Source organism: Mustela lutreola, chromosome 3, assembly GCF_030435805.1.
Source record: "Mustela lutreola isolate mMusLut2 chromosome 3, mMusLut2.pri, whole genome shotgun sequence".
NCBI lineage: Eukaryota > Metazoa > Chordata > Mammalia > Carnivora > Mustelidae > Mustela > Mustela lutreola.
Genome location: NC_081292.1, coordinates 49,839,285 through 49,857,664, shown reverse-complemented (window position 1 = coordinate 49,857,664; position 18,380 = coordinate 49,839,285). Strand labels below are relative to the sequence as shown.

At 39.4% G+C, this 18,380-nt stretch overlaps 1 protein-coding gene across 2 annotated transcripts in view; it reads left to right on the top strand.

The window, feature by feature from the left end:
* The window catches only part of CA13 (carbonic anhydrase 13), a 51,483-nt gene extending 33,415 nt beyond the window's left edge, over nt 1-18,068 (top strand). The window contains exon 7 of one of the 2 annotated variants that reach the window (XM_059166098.1): nt 17,927-18,068. In XM_059166098.1, the coding sequence (XP_059022081.1) occupies nt 17,927-18,013 (87 nt within the window). In that variant the 3' untranslated portion in view covers nt 18,014-18,068. Of the gene's footprint in view, nt 1-1,284; nt 3,503-17,926 lie in introns of those variants that run through there. The other variant, XM_059166097.1, reaches the window with a different exon arrangement.
* The last annotated feature ends 312 nt before the right edge of the window (nt 18,069-18,380 follow it).

The following is an 18,380-nucleotide window of genomic DNA, read 5'->3' as shown; positions in this document are numbered from 1 at the left end:
CAGAGGGAGAAGCTCCTTACTGAGCTGGGAGTCCAATGCAGGAATTTTATTCTCAATAATTTAATAATTTGTCTTTGCTCAAGTGAAATAGGAAAAGAAACACCAGAAACATAGTTGAGTTAATTGGTAATACATTTTTGGTGAACATTTACCCAGTCTTCATTTTACTACTGTAGACTGGTGCTAAATCTTGATAAATAGTATTAACTCACCAAGGAATTGTTAAATAATTTATATAACATGCCTAGAGTAGAGAACTTCAGCAATTAAAAATAGTAGTGTAGATTTATGTTTATTGACATACAAAGATATATAGGATATCTATTAAGTAAAAAATAAGGTTTCAAAAGAGCATGATAGTTGAGCCATTTTTATAAGAAAAATTGTGTGTGCATTCACGTGTTTGTATACACAAAAACATCTGGAAGAGTGTACTCCATAAGGTTAACTGTGATTATATCCTGTGATGTGATCACCAGTAATTTTTATTTTCTTCTTGATGCTTTGTGTGTTGTATGAGTTTGTAAGACAAGTCAGCATTTTTTTTTGTAATAAGAAAATTTAAGCCCTTTGGATGAGAAATATGCCTATATCGCTAGAATTGTATTTAAACATTATCAGAGGTTGAACAATCCAAGCGTTTACCATAGTTAGCTGTTCAAGGCTCAAGTATGGTGAGAGCAAAATCATTGCTTAACGAAAACAGTACTTGAAAGCTCAATATTCTATAGGATGAACACCACAAGGTTGCCATGAAAATTGAGGTTCTGTGGTACTGGAGTACTAGTACGTGTTTGGTGTGATTGCACTATTACCTATTGAGAACATAGAACCCAATGCTTCACTTTATTGATGAGGTAACTGAAGACCAGCACCCAAGGCATTCCAACTGGTGCCAGACCGAGGACTGGGACTTATCTCTGGAAGCCAGTACAGTGTGACTTTTCCATGGTCCCGTTTTGCCTTTGTAGGTGACATTCTCTGAATCCTAGACATGTCCTCTTTGAACCACATTCTGTTTCCTCATATTACCTCTGTCCTCAGATGAAGAGTGCTTATGTACTTCATTTTTTGAACCCACAGGTATTTGTATAGTGGTGAGAACTTAGCAGAAGTGGTGTTTTCTTATATATATGACTCATAATTTAGAACAGTTTTATGGTAATATATTTTAGTTCCTGGTAGAGGAAAGGTTCTATGTTTCATAACTTTCAGTGGAGGGCAGTTCGGCAACCTTGGTGTGACCTTCTGTGCTGAAGCCAACACTGTTCTTTTCTTTAACAGCTGGCCACATTCCGCACTCTCCTCTGCACGGCGGAGGGCGAGGCGGCGGCTTTTTTGTTGAGCAATCACCGCCCACCACAGCCTCTGAAGGGCCGAAAAGTAAGAGCCTCTTTCCATTAAAAATTGTCACCAGCTGACCACCCCAAACAGGTCTGTGAAGAGAAGACAAAACACAAAAATCCCCCCAAACAGCTCTTTCCTAGAATTCTTATTGATTGGTACCATTTTGCTCTGAGCTTCAGCACCACAAGGAAGATCAGATCTCTGTAATCAAGCTAACTCAACTCATCCATCTCAGACTTGCACTCATGGGTATTCAAACAGTAAACACTGGTTGATGTGTGTTGAGATCCACAACATGCATCTACTTCAACCTGCGTGAAAACATGGCAGGCGTTGCAAAACCTCCGAGTCCATTAAAAATATTCCCTTGCCCTAGAGTTTGAATCAGCCATATCTCTCAGTAATGTTTGGTCAAACAATTAAAATCTTCTCCAGAATGACAAGATTGTGATATCTTTTTCTACATGAGCAAGTCTGCTTAATGTCTTGGTATCATTCCAATTCATAAAAAGTTGATAATATTTCCTTTTAAAATGAATTTTTTTCTGATTACGCTGTTGATCCCCATTGCACGGTACCTTTAATTAGATGAACAATAGAGCGTGGTGGGGGGTGGGATATAATCCTCACTGGGTCTACTCCACAGCTCAAAATCAACCCATCCAGTTTTGTTGGGAATCCCTCAGGATATCAGTGACTGTATAAACGTCAATGAATTATGCCCTATATCACATTCATGCGGTAATGTTAATGGTAAACAGATTAATAATTGACTAAATGCATTGGTTTGAAACTAACAGATTGGAAGGTACCTGGCAAGCGGAGAAGCCCAAGGGCCTGATGGATAGGTTGCTTACTTTTTCCCCGTGTTTTGTCAACAGAACAGGGATCAATCCTGTGTAGGTCACTGTTCTGCCAAGTGGTGGAAAATATTTACTCGGGTCTCATATAAATATACAATCCATCCATAAACCCTCCAACCCATTTCCCTGGCAAAGCCCATCTCGCCTTTTATGCACGTCCCTCAATTGCAAAAGTAATTTTGTAAGCTGGCTCTTGGTAATTCATTTTAACCTATAGTCCCTAGTGTATTTCTGTTTGTTTTTGGTGAAGGGGGTGGTGAACGTCCTTTTGCTCTCTCTGGTGCAAGTGGCGTGACACTATTAACCACATATAAGACTTGAACACATGGTACACTTCTGTCATCTGAGAGAAGTTTAGCCGAGTTTCCTTGATTTTTGTTAATTTGTATCAGACACTATTCCTCCTCTGGATGTAGATTTTGATAATTCAAATTATTCTGCCATAGTCTTCTTGATAGGATAACTGAGTATCAGCAAATTGTGTAATAATGCTGGACTCAGTTGCAGAAGATAAACTCCTGAAGTCTAATGCTGGTACCTTGGCCGTTTTTGTTTTCCCTCACAGCGTCTAGCTTAAGCCTTGCAGGAGATGGCCATCTAGTAATTATTTAATGAACTGAATGTTTTAAAATGTTTTTATTTGATATCTTTGGCGATTATCTTTCTGCTTGTGATTAAATGCACTCTCAGTAAAATAAAGTAAATAAATTTATGTCTTAAAAAATGCTTTTTTTTAAGTGCAAGTAAAATAAATTTATCTCTTAAAAATGCTTTCTTCTTAAAGGTATAATTATTGAATCTACTTGTGTAACCAGATGTTTTAACGGTTTTAAAAATACCAGTGTTGAATGGAAGGGTGTTTCTTTAGTTTGGGAAAGCATGTTGTGAACTATCCTGGTGGGAGAAAGAAGTCTGTTTTCTCAGAGAAAGTACATTGTTCTTTTGGAAGGGTTGTGTAATGAGGATTGTAATTACTTTGTGTGAGAGTGATTACTTTGTAATTTATGGTTTCTGCTACAGTATTGCATTGGTCTGTGCTACAAATTGGACTTAAGTAGACTAAAAACATCTACACAGCACCGATTCTCTTGAAGACTGTTAATTTATCTATCTCATAAGGGCGAAAGGTCTAGGTGTATGCTGCAGTTGTGATCTCTTAAAAAGATTAAAGAGTATAAATACTAGTATAGATCTCTCTTGTTTCCCACACATGTATTGGGTTTATGTTCATTAAACATTTTGTATTTTAAGTTGGATTCAATCACAATAAAGAAAATGAGACAAACTTTGAACTGTATCAGGGACCCCCGTATATACAAGACACAGAATGAGATTATATTTTTACACTTTTTTATATAGAAAATAATCCCAAACTCACAGAAAAAATGTAAACATAGTATATATTTTTATGAATTATTTAAGAGTAAGTCACCAACTGCTTTTGCTCTATCATCGCACAAACTTTAGTATATATTTTCTATGAGTGAGGACATTGTCCTACATAACTACAATATACTAAAACAACCATAAGAAGTAAAAGGCATCCAAATCATCAAGAAAGGAGTTAAACTTTCACTATTTGCAGATGACACCAAAAGACTCTATGTAGAAAACCCAAAAGACTCCACCAAAAAATTCATTAAAGTCACAGGAAACAAGATCAATGTACAGAAATCCATTGCATTTTTATACACCAGTGATGAACGAGCAGAAAGAAATCAAGAAATTGATGCCATTTACAATCACACCAAGAACCATAAGATAGCTAGGAATAAGCCTAAGCAAAGAGGTAAAAGAGCTATACTCCTAAAACTATAAAATACCTATGGGAAGAAATTGAAAATGACACAAAGAAATGGAAAAACATTCCATGCTAACAGATTGGAAGAACAAATATTGTTAAAATGCCTATACTACCCAAAGCAATCTACACATTTACAGCAATCCCTACTGAAATCCCACCAGCATTCTTCACAGACTAGAATAAATAACCCTAGCATTTTATGGAAACACAAAAGATCTTGAATAGCCAAAGCAATCTTGAAAGAGAAAAACAATGCTGAAGGCATCGTGTTTGCAGACTTCAACTTATATCATAAAGCTGTAGTGATTAAGACAGTATGGTACTTACACAAAAAGAGATAAAAGGAACAGAATAGAAGACCCAGAAACAAACCCACAACTATGTGGTCAACTAATCTTTGACAAAACAGGAAAGATATCCAATGGGAATAGGACAGTCTCTTCAATAAATGCTATTTGGAAAAATGGACAGCAACATGCAGAATTAAACTGGACCACATTATTACATCATATTCCAAAATAAATTCAGAATGGATGAAAGACCTAAATGTGAGACAGGAAAGCATCAGAATCTTGGAGGAGAACATAGGCATATTGACATAGAACATAGAACATTGACCTGGGGTGTAACAACTTCTTACTAGACACATCTCCTGAGGCTAGGGAAACAAAAGCAAAAATGAACTGTTGACACCAAATCAAAACAAAACACTTCTGCACAGCAAAGAAAACAATCAATAAAACCAAAAGACCACTATCAAATGGGAGAAGATATCTGAAAATGATGTCTGATAAAGAGTTAGTATCCAAAATCTATAAAGAATTTATCAAACTCAACACCCCAAAAACAAACAAGCCAGTAAAGAAATAGGCAGAACACAGGAATAGATATTTTTCCAAAGAAGACATCCAGAGGGCCAACAGACACATGAAAAAATGCACTGCATTGCTCATCATCAGGGAAATACAAATCAAAACCACAATGAGCTAACATTTCACACTAGTCAGAATGGCTAAAAACAACAACACAGGAAACAAGAGGTGTTAGCAAGGAATTGGAGAAAGCAAAACTCTCTTACACTGTTGGTGGGAATGCAAACTGGTGCAGCCACTCTGGAAAATGGTATGGAAGTTCCTTAAAAAGTTAAAAATAGAACTACCCTATGAAAGAGCAATTGCACTGCTAAGTATTTATCCAAAAGATTAAAAAATACTAATTCAAAAGGATATGTGCACCCTGATATTTATAGCATTATCAACAATAGTCAATATGGAAAGAGCTCAAATGTCCACTGACTGATGAATGGTTAAAAAAATAGGTGGTATATATACACAATGAACTATTACTCGGCCATCAAAAAAAAATGAAATCTTGCCATTTGCTATGACATGGAGCGAGAGAGTATTATGCTAAGGGAAATAAATCAGTCAGAGAAAGACAAATACCATATGATTTTACTCATGTGGAGTTTAAGAACAAAACAGATGAACATATGGGGGGGGGAGGCAAACCATAAAACAGACTCTTAACTATAGAGAACAAACTGAGGGTTGCTGGAAGGGAGGAAGGTGGGGGGGGGTGTTAAATGGCTGATGGGGATTAGGTGTGTTAAATGGTTGATGAGCACTGGGTGTTGTATATAATTGTTGAATCACTAAATCCTGCACTTGAAACTAATATTACTCTGTAGGTTAACAAACTGCAATTGAAATAAAAACTTGAAGAAAAAACAAAGCAAAACAAAACAAAAAAACCCGTAAGATTAACATTGCATTATTATTACCACCTAATCCATTTGAGAATAGCTTGTTCATGCTGTCATGTTTCCTTCAGTTGGGCACCATCCTTTAGTCTTTTGGTTTCCATTACCTTGACATTTTTGAAGATTATAAGCCAATTATTTTATAGAATGCCCCCCCTCCCCATTTAGGTTTGTTCAAGGTTTCCTTGTGAGTAGAGTCAGGTTATGTACCATTGGCAGGAATATCACAAAAGCAATACTGGATGCTGAGCTCTTCTCGTTCCATCATATTAAGCAACCGATTTTGATTTTTCCTCTTGCAGAGACTATTCACTTCTATCACTTGATTAAGACAGTGTCGGGGTGCCTGGGTGGCTCAGTGGGTTAAGACAGTGTCTGCTAAGCTTCTCCATTGCAAAATTACTCCTTTAGCCTTTGTAAATTAACAAATAGTTGTGTGAGGATTTGCCATGAGACTATGTAAAAACCTAGTTCCTCATTAAATCTTTAATTAATTTTTTTTCTAGCATGGACTTAGCAATTCCTAATTTATTCAATGGGCTATAATCTGTTACCATTATTGCTATTATTACAATACCTCATTTATCAACTTTTTTAAAAAAGATTTTATTTATTTATTCGACAGACAAAGATCACAAGTAGGCAGAGAGGCAGGCAGAGAGAGGAGGAAGCAGGCTCCCTGTGGAGCAGAGAGCCTGATGCGGGGCTCCATCCCAGGACCCTGGGATCATGACCTGAGCCGAAAGCAGAAGATTTAACCCACTGAGCCACCCAGGTGCCCCATCATTTATCAGCTCTTATTCACGATTATTTTTTTTTTAATTTGGTCAGTAGGAGCACTCTCAGGATGACTTCTGTGTCCTTTTGACATGTCCCTGTTTCCTGACTTTCTGACAGCAGTTTGATGTTCCTGGTTCATCTCAGTCTTTCCATACCCCAGGCTTGAGATCTACCATTTCTTCAAGAAATCCTGGCTTCTTTAAGTGGAGAATAGTATTGAGAAAACCAGTCTGGATACTAGATGATTTCATTTTTGTTGGAGTGTTACTACTCCTAGATCCTCTACATGGACAGAAGTTGGGAATACACACACATACACAAACATAGTGTGTATATACAGGTTCAACACCAATATTTCTATATTTATCGATATCACACTCATATGTCCAATTTCAATGCAACACTTCAGGGTTCAGTCTAGTTCTTCGTTTCCATATATTTTTTAAAAAAGATTTATTTATTTATTTTAGGGAGAGAGAGGGAAAGCACAAGTTGGCGGGAGGGGTGGAAGGAGAGAATCCTCAAGCAGACCCTGTGCTGAGCTCAGGGAATGACGTGGGGCTTGATCGCAAGAGCCTGAGATCACAACCTGAGCTGAAACCAAGAGTCAGCTGCTTAACTGACTGAGCCCTCTAGGTGCCCCATCCTATTTCCATATCTGTAATTCCCTTTTCCAAAACTAAGAAACCAGACTTCCATTATCCTTAACACTTTACTTATCTGGCCAGTTCTTCTGCATGTAACCAGTATCCCATCACCGCCTCCAGCCTCTCACCCCCACATTGCTTGGATACCCTTCTCACTCAGCTTGGGCTGTAAGATCCTGTGCTGGGCTGTCTTGACTCCTGAAGAGAAGGGAAGGGAAGAACCTGGAAGGGGAGGAAACAGGAAGGAAAGAAAGAGGAAGAACAAGATACATCTTGAAATACTCACTGGGCTGTTCATAAGGAACTCCTTTATTTCTAACACAAGTTATTGAAAATGTAGCTTTACCTATACACATTTCACCATAAGTGGCAATGGAATAGAATAGTTAGTAAAAAAAAAATTTTAATACTTCAGAGTGGGGCTGCCAAAAATGTAAGCCAAGAAATAGTGGTCTTATTACAGAGGCTGGGAAGGCATCCTGGGCCTTGGATAACTACAACTTGCTCTCGATTCAAATCCTACTGAAGAAGATTAAATTTTTTATATTAAGATTTCAACACCCATCAAAATGCATAATCCTCTCAGAGGATAATTGTTTAAGTTGCCACCAGTCATTTGCACTTGAAGGTAACTGACTTTGGATGAGATAGTTTTTGGTGGGAATAGAGTCTGTGACAGAAGGAATGTTAACGTGATACAAGACAGCCAATTACCTGAGTGTTAGGATAATCAAGGTGAATTCCAACTACTTCACAATTTTGGCTACAGGTCTCATACTTACTTATACCCTGACACCTCACCCCACAATTGATGTGTAGCAAACCTATTGTGAATAGAATGCATTAGTTGATGTATCATGGCATTAGTGCATGTCGATGGGCATCCCTGTGAATTAAATGGACAAAAACAATTTACAGTTAACCATGAGGAAACTAGGATGATTAAGACATGGCTCTGGGGCGCCTGGGTGGCTCAGTGGGTTAAAGCCTCTGCCTTCGGCTAAGGTCATGATCCCAGGGTCCTGGGATCAAGCCCCACATCGGGCTCTCTGCTCAGCGGGGAGCCTGCTTCCCTCCTCTCCTTCTGCCTGCCTCTCTGCCTACTTGTGGTCTCTGTCTGTCAAATAAATAAAGAAAATCTTTAAAAAAAAATTAAAAAAAAAAGACATGGCTCCTTCTCTTATCTCAAAATCTAAAATGAGTAGAAAAATAAATTGCAACATATGAAATGTTATTATTTTAAGTTCAGCTATCTGTAGAGTGATAAGGAAACATGGAGAAGATGGAAAAATTAATTCCGGATAAATTAATAAAGGCATGAAGATTTGCAAGTGTGATATTTTGGAAACTGGATTATCTAGTTCTCTGTGTAGATTTGCATTTGGCACTAGGGGGTGGGGAGATATTATCAGTGAAGACTCTTCTGTCTGAGAACAATAGGAACTCTAACACTACAGGGCTAAAGCAGTAATGTGAAGCTGGGGCTAAGATCAGGCCTCAATATCCCTCCCTCTTGGCTGTCTCTACCTCTGTGAGCTCCGTTAGCAGTCAGGCTGTCCCTTCGTAATGGAGGGTTGGAAGCCTGCACCTCTGTACCTAAACCACCTGTAAATCACACCAAGAGTAAAGGAGACCTTCTTTCTTCGAAAACGTCAGCACATTTTCTGGATTTCATTCCCATTTGCCTAGATTGAGTCATGTGCTCATCCTTAGTTAAGACATCATGGCCAGCAGACAGAACGTCGGTTTGGGGAAGCAGGAGACATTGGCCCCTTCCCAAGCCACACAGACTAAGAACAGAGGAGGATTGGCTCCAGCAAAGGAAACTGGGATCTAGTACCTGAGAAAGGGAGAAAAGATTCTGGGTGGCAAAAACAATAAATGTCTAGTCTGTACTGAATGAATGGCTGAAGAGAAGTCTAAAAGAGTAAAGCTCACGAGCTCATTGAGACCTTTCAGGAAATCACCATTATCCACCTAAAAGAGAGTGAAATTTCTCAAGCCAAATGCAAGGTCAACATTTGAATAAGGGCACAAGATTTTTTAAAAAGTTTTCCTGCTAGTGCTTTGATACAGTGATAAATCAATACTTTCCCACAGAAGTGAGGAAGGATGGGGATTGGCAGAGCGAAGGAGCCAACCTGGAACTGGCAAACCTGGCAGTTTCAGGGAGGAGGAGCTCCCTGTGGATCCAATTCAGTCGGTGTTCCACATAGGGCTCACAGGTGGCCGTGGGATTCGGATCATTGTGGTCTGTTTGTTGCTGGCTTCTCTCCAGTTCCAAGGGGGCAGAGAGGTCTCTGTTAGCTGTTGTCCTCATCTCTCTCAGCCTTCTCTTTCTAGCAACCAATGTGGATTGATCATGCCTACGATTCACAGTGCCTCGGTCTTTACAGGTGACTCAGGAAGTATTTGTTGAAAGCATTAATAAAGGAACATATGAGGGGCACCTGGATGGCTCATTCCATTACGCAGCCAACTTTTAGTTTCGGCTCAACTCATGAGCTTGTGGTCGTGTTATCAAGCCCTACGTGGGGCTCCACGCTCAGCAAGCGGTCTGCTTGAGACTCACTTTCCCCGCTCTGTCCTTGCCCTGTCTAAAAGAAATAAACAAATCTTTAAAAATAAATAAATAAATACAAACATGCATAAATAAAACATGAATGAGTATAAGTACTCTGATTACATGTAAAATTAGCACATCTTGGAATCCATTCTTTGATGAAATAACAAGTGTCCTTAGGTTACTCAAGCGGTTTGTTCCCTCAGGAAATGTTAGTTAGTTAGTTAGTTGTGAAAGTAATGCAAGACAAAAGGGGGTAGAGGTATATATTATAGTTGTTGCATTGTGATTAAATGGGCACGCCCTCCCTCAGGAGGGTCTCCAAACACATCATGCCCTTCCTTGTTAGGGCCACGGTCCTTTCTTTCCTCTTCTTTCCATCTTCTAGTGCCGTCATCTGGACAACCAGATAATTTTCTTCCATAACCTGTGCTATGGACCAGTGAGGTTCAAAATGCTTTGCAGACCCCCATGACCCCTAAGACACTTCTAGGAGGTCAGTGAAGTCAAAATTATTTTATAATAGTACCAAAATATAATGGGGCAACTGGGTGGCTCAGATGGGATCTTGGGGCTGTGGGATTGAGCCCTTTGTCTGTCGGGCTCCTTGATGGGCATAGAGCCTGCCTGGGGTTCTCTCTCTCATGCTGTGCCTGTCCGCCATTGCCTTGTCCACGGCTTTGACATTTGCACTGATGGTTAAAATTGCTTGTTTCTTAGCATGATTGAGGCTGTGGCAGTAATGGTGACCATAGTCATTTTTTTTTCTGTACCACCACGTACAGTTTTAAAATGCCAATTTTTCTTAAGAATGTCCTTGTTGTTAAGTAAAAATTATTAATTATACCCATATTATTGAAAGTTAGGTTAACATTAATAGTCACTCTCAATTCCCGAGTACACATTCTTTTACTATTTGGTGTAACATAATGGAAAATTTGCGAGAACTTTTGCTGCAGTTTTCTTTCGGGAAAGCATTTATGCAAAGGTTTGAGCTGCAAATTGAGTTAGACATCCTTTTTTTTTTTTCTTTTCTCTTTTAAGTAAGCTCTATGCCTAATGTGGGGCTTGAACCCATAACCAAGAGACCAAGACTTACTGAGCCAGCCAAGAGCCCAACACTCTTTTCATTGAGCATCATTTCTACTTAAAAGAGCAACTGACAAACTGGATACTCAGACTTGGATAAATGGCAAATATTTTCTTGGAAATGAGCAAAGTGAGCTTCTCATTTCAAGAAAAACAACTAAAGGCATTTGTTGGCAATCATAAAATTAGAACTTTAAAGGGAAAATTAGGATTTTGATAAACATATCTGCTCTTTAAGCATGCCAGCTTCTCAATGCTTAAAGATACTTTTGGTGAGAGCAGTGGTAATTTTTTTTAAATGTGATTTTTTTTGATATTGTATAATAAATTGTGCCAACACTTTGAAGATATGCATAACTTGGTGAACCAATATTTTCTAAATAAACAGTGCATGATTTTACAAATTCATGCACAGATAAAATATCTATTTGCAATGCAAGATAGACCCATATATTTTAGTAGAATAAAGCATGAAGAGTTTATTCATACAGTCTACTTTTATGTAATTTTTAAGAAAATATTTTAAGAAGATATTGTTAAATTTTGGTGTTTTACTAAAGAAGAATATCCACAATTATCCAAAAAGGCTTTTAATATACTCCTCCATTTTTTCTTTCTTTCTTTCTTCCTTCCTTCCTTCCTTTCTTTTCTTTCTTTAAGATTAATTTATTTATTTGAGAGACGGAGAAAGAACAAGTGGGGTTGGGGGCAGAGGGAGAAAGAAGTGGGCTCTCTACTGAGCAGGGACCCGGATGCGGAGCTCAATCCCAGGCCCCTGGGAACATGACCTGAGCCAAAGGCAGACGCTTAACCAACTGAGCCACCCAGGCGCCTCAACTCTTCCATTTTCCAGCTACGAATCTGTGTGAAGCTGGGTTTCCTTCAAGTAGTTCAAACATAACAGCTTATCATGACAGATTAAATGTAGAAACAGATATAAGAATCCAGCTGTCTTCTATTTAGCCAGATATTAGAGAGATTTACAAAACTGCAAGTGGCACTCACTACATTTTTTGTTTTATAAAACATTATTTTCATAAAATCTGTGATGTTCACTTATTATTCATTATATGAATCCATCATCTTGAAATGAATAAATAAACACTTTTTAAGAAAGATTTTATTTATTTATTTGACAGACAGAGATCACAAGTTGGCAGAGAGGCAGGTGGGGAGTGGGGTGGGGGGGAACAGGCTCCTTACTGAGCAGAGAGCCTGATGCCGGGCTCCATCCCAGGACCCTGGGACATGACCTGAGCTGAAGGCAGAGGCTTTAACCCACTGGGCCACCCTGGGGCCCCAATAAATACTTCATAATTTCTCACTTTTACTTCTAATACAGTGACTATCAATAGCTATAAGCCATAGTAACAAAAGTTGTTTGGGGTCTTCAGTAACTTTCAAGAGTAAAGGATCCCAAGACCAAAAGGATTTAGAGTTGACCCCGTGGACAATGCCATGATCGGGATCCCATCCTAAATAAAAAAGTAAGTAAGAAAGTTGTGATCAGATCTAGTAAACAATAGTTAAGTTCTATTAATGCTAAAATAAAACCAGATATGGATATGCATACATATTACTGAGATGTAAAAAGGTAAATTCTAGTCACACAGTCTCACATTATTTGACATGGGATTATTCATGCTACTTCAGGTACTTCCAGATGTCCTCCTTACTGCTCAACATCAGATCTAAGGCCAAGCAACTTGCACTCATTCCTGTTTAGGTGCTGAAGGAACAATGTAATTTCCTCTAAGTTTGGGTCACTTCTTGAATTCAAGTCCAAATGACTTACTGTAGTCACCTGAAGTCCCGATTTCATAGTTCCGTGGGTTCTGCTGATGGAAATTTCCTACCTACTCCTGCTGTCATTCCTCCTGCCATAAGCCCTCAGTTTTGAACAATTTCCGCTCAGCCCTTTGTCTTTTCCCTTTTGTGTATTATGGGATGGTTCTGACCATGAACTCCAGGATTCTTTATCCTTTCCCAGTTTCATCTTTTAGATTGATGGAACTTTCCCTTCCCCTAATCCCTTCTCTTCTACCCTTAGGGTATTACCTCCCCAGGGCCCTGCCTTCCAGTTCTTGCTTCTTCTCTTGGAAAAGAGCAATAATTTATCTTGGCACATGAGTTACAATGCAGCTTTCTTGCCAGGTCATAGCAGTGCAAGAGGGTATACATGGCTACATGTAGGCCAGATGGCTACTTTCTAAGGAGTCTCCTAAGTTCATATACCTTAATAAAGTTCTCCAGGTCTGGAGCCACGCCTTCAAAGTTAGAAGTCTACTTTGTTACTGCAATGAATTCCCTTTTCAGGTGCAGACTCATAATAAGTGAGGTCACAAATTTGACAGTATAAAGCAACAAAGTCAAGTTATCAATTTAGAGTGTTGTCTGCATCTCATACGAGTTGAAACACTCAGAGCACATGATTATAGTCAAAGAACATCTATTGAATTCCACTAGGAAGGTCACCACACAGAGAACACCAAATTGTGTTTGCTCAGCAAGTATGGAATTCGGGACAAAGAAGATAAATAGAAGTACAAGTCTTTTATCAGCAGACCTGGAATAGTTTTAACACAACCAGCTCACTAAAAGGGGTGATTTTCAAAGTGAGACGATAAAAAGGGAATTTTGTTGGCTGTATCTCCTAGCCATTATTTCCAAAATATGGATAATTTTGTCAGGAGGACTAAAATACTCGATCTGTTGGCAAATGGTTTCTCAACATTGGGTCATGTTTAGATAAACCCTATTATTATATACCTTTGTAGTTTTCATTTTCTAATTTTTGTGTGTGTGTGTGACAAATCAACCTTTTCCCTAGTTGGTACATCCTTTCTTTCAACGTGTCAGCATTCACCCAGTAAGAGTTTCAGATCTGAGGGTCATTCTGCCCTTTAAGAAGAGTCTTAAAATGTCTGTTCTTATCCATAATGTACAGATTACAAAGCCCAACACTTAGAGCTCTTTAGCTGATATACAGATTTTTTTTTTTTAATTTATTTGACAGAGATCCCAAGTAGGCAGAGAGTCCGACAGAGAGAGAGAGAGGAGGAAGCAGTCTCCTCCTGCGGGGAAAAGCCTGATGCGGGCTCAAGCCCAGGACCCTGAGACTATGACCGGAGCCGAAGGCAGAGACTTTAACCCACTGAGCCACCCAGGTGCCCCTGATATACAGAATTTTAAACTTCCTTTCCTTATTCTCAAGTTTTTGTTGGAAAGGTCCCAGAAAAACTCCCCAAGGACTGGAAATGGTATTTTCTACTCAATGAATGGATAAAAAAGAACACAAAGAAAGCGAGACAGCGTACCTACAAGAATTCAATATGGCCCTATAGTTTCTTTGTTTCATCCTGTTTCTTTTCATGGGAATTTTCTTTTAGGGAAACTTTGGCTTTTGATGTAGGTAGGTGCACTGTTTTCTCAGCCAGCTGGGACGAGAAGCAGAAGAGCGAAATCAGGGATGCAGATAGTGGCACTGGCTGTGAGAAATACGAGTCAGACCCATCACTAATCCATGACGAAGCAGCGGTCGTGCAGTGATAAAAACTTCTGAAGACAATTTTCAGGGTTGTTACATAATGAAAATCTTTGGGATGCATGAAACTCCTGGAGCCCTGATCCCCAGGGGTCTCCCGAATATCATGTCCCTCACAGAGCCCCTTTCTCTTGGCACAGCGACTCTTCTGGCTTGGGTTTCTCCATCTGTTCCTTGGACATCCTGAGATCAAGCAGTGAAAAAACAGTTCTTAAATCCACATCTATTTGCTCCTTTTATTTGTTGTGTGGTTGATATACTTTCTGTGTTTTTCCCTGTAGAAACTGGAGCTTGGACAAACACAAGCTTGAAGTGCTCCTTCCTTAAACAATGGAGGGTTCTGTGTGCTTTGCAGCTACACAGAGGCACAGTTTAAGCTGAATTTGCTCACTGGTCACAGGAGTGTGAAATTTGAGCCCCAGTTATTCTTTTACTTAAAGGATTCTATTAAGAAAACACAGAGCCAAACCTGACTTTCTAGCCAATATTTAGGAAGAAAGGAAAAGAGAGCTGTCTTTATTTTCCTTACAATTAGGATACATTTCATTCCTATCCAAGCAAGAACTCCTTGTCATATACAGTGAAAATGTATCTTTCTTAAAAATCAGTAAGATTGAGAAGGTTTAAATATTGAAATATTTTTAATAAAGGAACTCTCTCATATCTATTAATTGCTGATGTCCAATTACAGATTAATTCTTTAATTAGTCCCTATAACTGATGTTTATTATAAATGTGTCATTTTATCACCAGGTCAGACAGTATCTTTCAAATGTCTTGGCAAAATTTAATCACATGCTATTGTTCTATAATAACTTCATTTAGGAAAGTTATATGCAAATATTCTCTAATTAAGTCATAAATCAAAGCCAACAAAATATCTTCTTCTCTCCTACCTTTCTTAATTCTCCTTTAGTCTTGGCGTCACAGAATCAGAGAAATAGGGGCCCCTGGGTGGCTCAGTGGGTTAAAACCTCTGACTGGCTCCGGTCATGATCCCAGGGTCCTGGGATTGCGCCCCACATGGGGCTCTCTGCTCAGCAGGGAGCCTGCTTCCTCCTGTCTCTCTGCCTGCCTCTCTGCCTACTTGTGATCTCTGTCTGTCAAATGAATAAATAAAATATTAAAAAAAAGAATCAGAAATACTAAGTTCTTAGTTATGAATTTAATTATTTACTTGACATGAATATACTGGATAGTTACACATACATTCATACATAGATACATATACACATTCACACCTACACACACACCCCCACAGGCATGTACATGTATGTGCTTCTATCTCTTCACTTTTCTTCTGAGACATCCTTCCTAGTTTCTTCCCTCCTCTCCAGGTGCTTTTTTTCACCTTCTCTTTGGGTGATTTTTTTCTAGTCCTATGACTTAAAACAACATTTAAATATACTGATGATACCCATATTTATATCTCCAGCCCCAACTTCTCCCTGAAAGTCTAATACATCCAACTGCCTAGAAGACGACTCCATGGGATTCCTGACACATCTCACAACGAACATTTCCACACAGATCCCTCGAGTCCACGTGCCTTCCTGTGTTTTTCCCTGCAACCCCCACTCTCCCAGGGCTTCATCTCATCTCTCTCCCTCTCTCTCTCTTTTTCTTTTTTTTAAAAATTTAATTATTTATTTGACAGAGAGAGACAGAGAGAGAGGGAACATAAGCAGGGGGAGTGGGAGAGGGAGTGGGAGAGGGTGAAGCAGGCTTCCCACGGAGCAGGGAGCCCGATGGATGTGAGACTCCATCCCAGGACGCCTGGGATCATGACCTGAGCCCAAGGCAGACGCCCAGCGAGTGAGCCACCCAGAAGCCCCTTCCCATCTCATCCCTTATATGGCACCACCAGTTACTCACAACAGAATCATCTCACTCCTCTCTTGAAACCATGTTAACGTGTTAGCAAGTGCTACAGACTCTGCTCTTAAAATACGGCTCCCCACTGGTGTCCTGGCTCTGGTCTTGCCCCCACAGTCTTCCCCATACAGCGGCCAGAGTGAGTCTTTGAAGAGTAGCTCTGAGGGCTTCATTGCCTTGAGCTCCACACTTCAGTGACTTCCTCACGCTCTGGATAACAGCCAAAGCCTGACGATGGCTCAGAGGGCTCCTGTGATCTGTGCCGGCTGCTGCCTTTGTCCCCTGCTCTCCTCCGGTGTCCCACCCCTTGCACTCCTGGGCAGACGCTGGCTATTTTGCCAACGGGCCTTTTCAAGCCTTCACATTTGAGATTCTCTTCACCTGGAATGGCCTTCCCTGATCTCTTCACAGATCACTTCCTTAATCATTCCGGTGTCACCTCCTCAAAGAGGCTTTCCCTGACCCTACTCTCTGAATTAGCCCTCTGTTACTCTCTTTCTCCTTACCTTGCTTGGCTGTTTTTGTCACTGCACTGAACCTACCATAATGGTATTTATTTCTAATGTCATCCATCCGCTGTTCTTTCTAGAATGTGCCCTTCCTAAGAACAGGGTTTTTATTTTGTTAGCCAGTGTTTCCAGCATCTAAATATTGATGCTAGACATGCTAGACATCTATAAATATATATTTATAATTAATATGGCACATGCTAGACATCTGTAAATATTTATTCAGTGAACAAATGAATATATTTTCATGCATATTTAAAACAACACAGTTTGAAAAGTTAAAATTTTTTTTAAAAAATTAAAAAATAAAATAGTACAGTTCATCAAAGTTTACTTCTGGAAGATAAATATGTTCTGGAGATCAAATTCACAGTCTAGTGATGAAAAGACAACAGGGCTGTATTTTACAACTTAAAGCTGCTTAAAGCTTAGACCTTAACTGTTCTCACCGCAAAAAAAGTAATGATAATTATGTAATGTGAGAGTGGCGTTAGCATATCTAAGGTGGGAATCATACTGCAATATATAAATGTATTAAGTCAACACATTGTACATTTCAAACCTTCTACAATGTTACATCAGTTATATCTCAATAAGAAAAATAAATAAAATAACAGAGATTCACAAAATAAATTTGTTTTTCTGGATTAGTTTCGTGGTTCTGTAGAAAGCCAGGTGTAAAATTACATGTCAGTTTTGTTACTCTATATAATGTGCGTTCTTTCTTAGAGATTTTTAAAAAAAGATTTTATTTAGTTATTTGAGAGAGAGAGAGAGAGCCCTGGAGAGAGCTTGAGATGGGGGAAGGGCAGAGGGAGAGGGACAAGCCGACTCCCCACTGAGTGGGGAGCCCAAATCCCAGACCCTGAGGTCATGACCTGAACTCAAGACAGCTGTTTAGCTCCCTAACCGACTGAGCCACCCAGGCACCCCAGAAAACTTTAAAAAATATATTGCAGTCTTCAAGATGTGAGTTGATGCAGCAACATACATATTAACAGACTATTTTCAGGAGTGCTTTAGTAATTCAAAAGGCTTCTAAAAGTTTTCACGCAGTGTTCAAAGGTATACATTTCCTGTCAAGTAGTTGATTCACTCAAAGACGCTCACTCAGTTTAATAGATGCCATATTTCCAAACTCAGGTGGGCGCTTTGCCCCGGACTCCTCATCTTCCAGAGCGCTGCCTGAGTGAGACACGAAGAGGAAGGAAGCACAGGAGAGAATGGTGAGAAGGGAAACGATGTTCTTGCAGTCAATGGTGTTTGAAAGGGAGAATACACAGAAGAAGAATGAGAGCATTTTTACAGGTATTAAAGAAAATCTAAACTAAAAAATTTATGTGAGGATAATCTCTGTGAAATAGGAAGTTGGACAGCCATGAGTTGTTCCTCCTGTTAACCACCAGGTGGTGCTGCTGGAAAAGAAAAGCCGTTTTACCTTCCAGGGAGTGGACGGGCCAGCGCCAGATCTGGCACCACCGGTCTTTGAAACGCATAATCATTGCTTTACTCTCTTCTGCTAGTGCCGGATTCCAGTACTTTCCAAAGACTCCCACTCCTCCTTTACTTCTACGTGTTTCCAGGGAATGTCTCATTG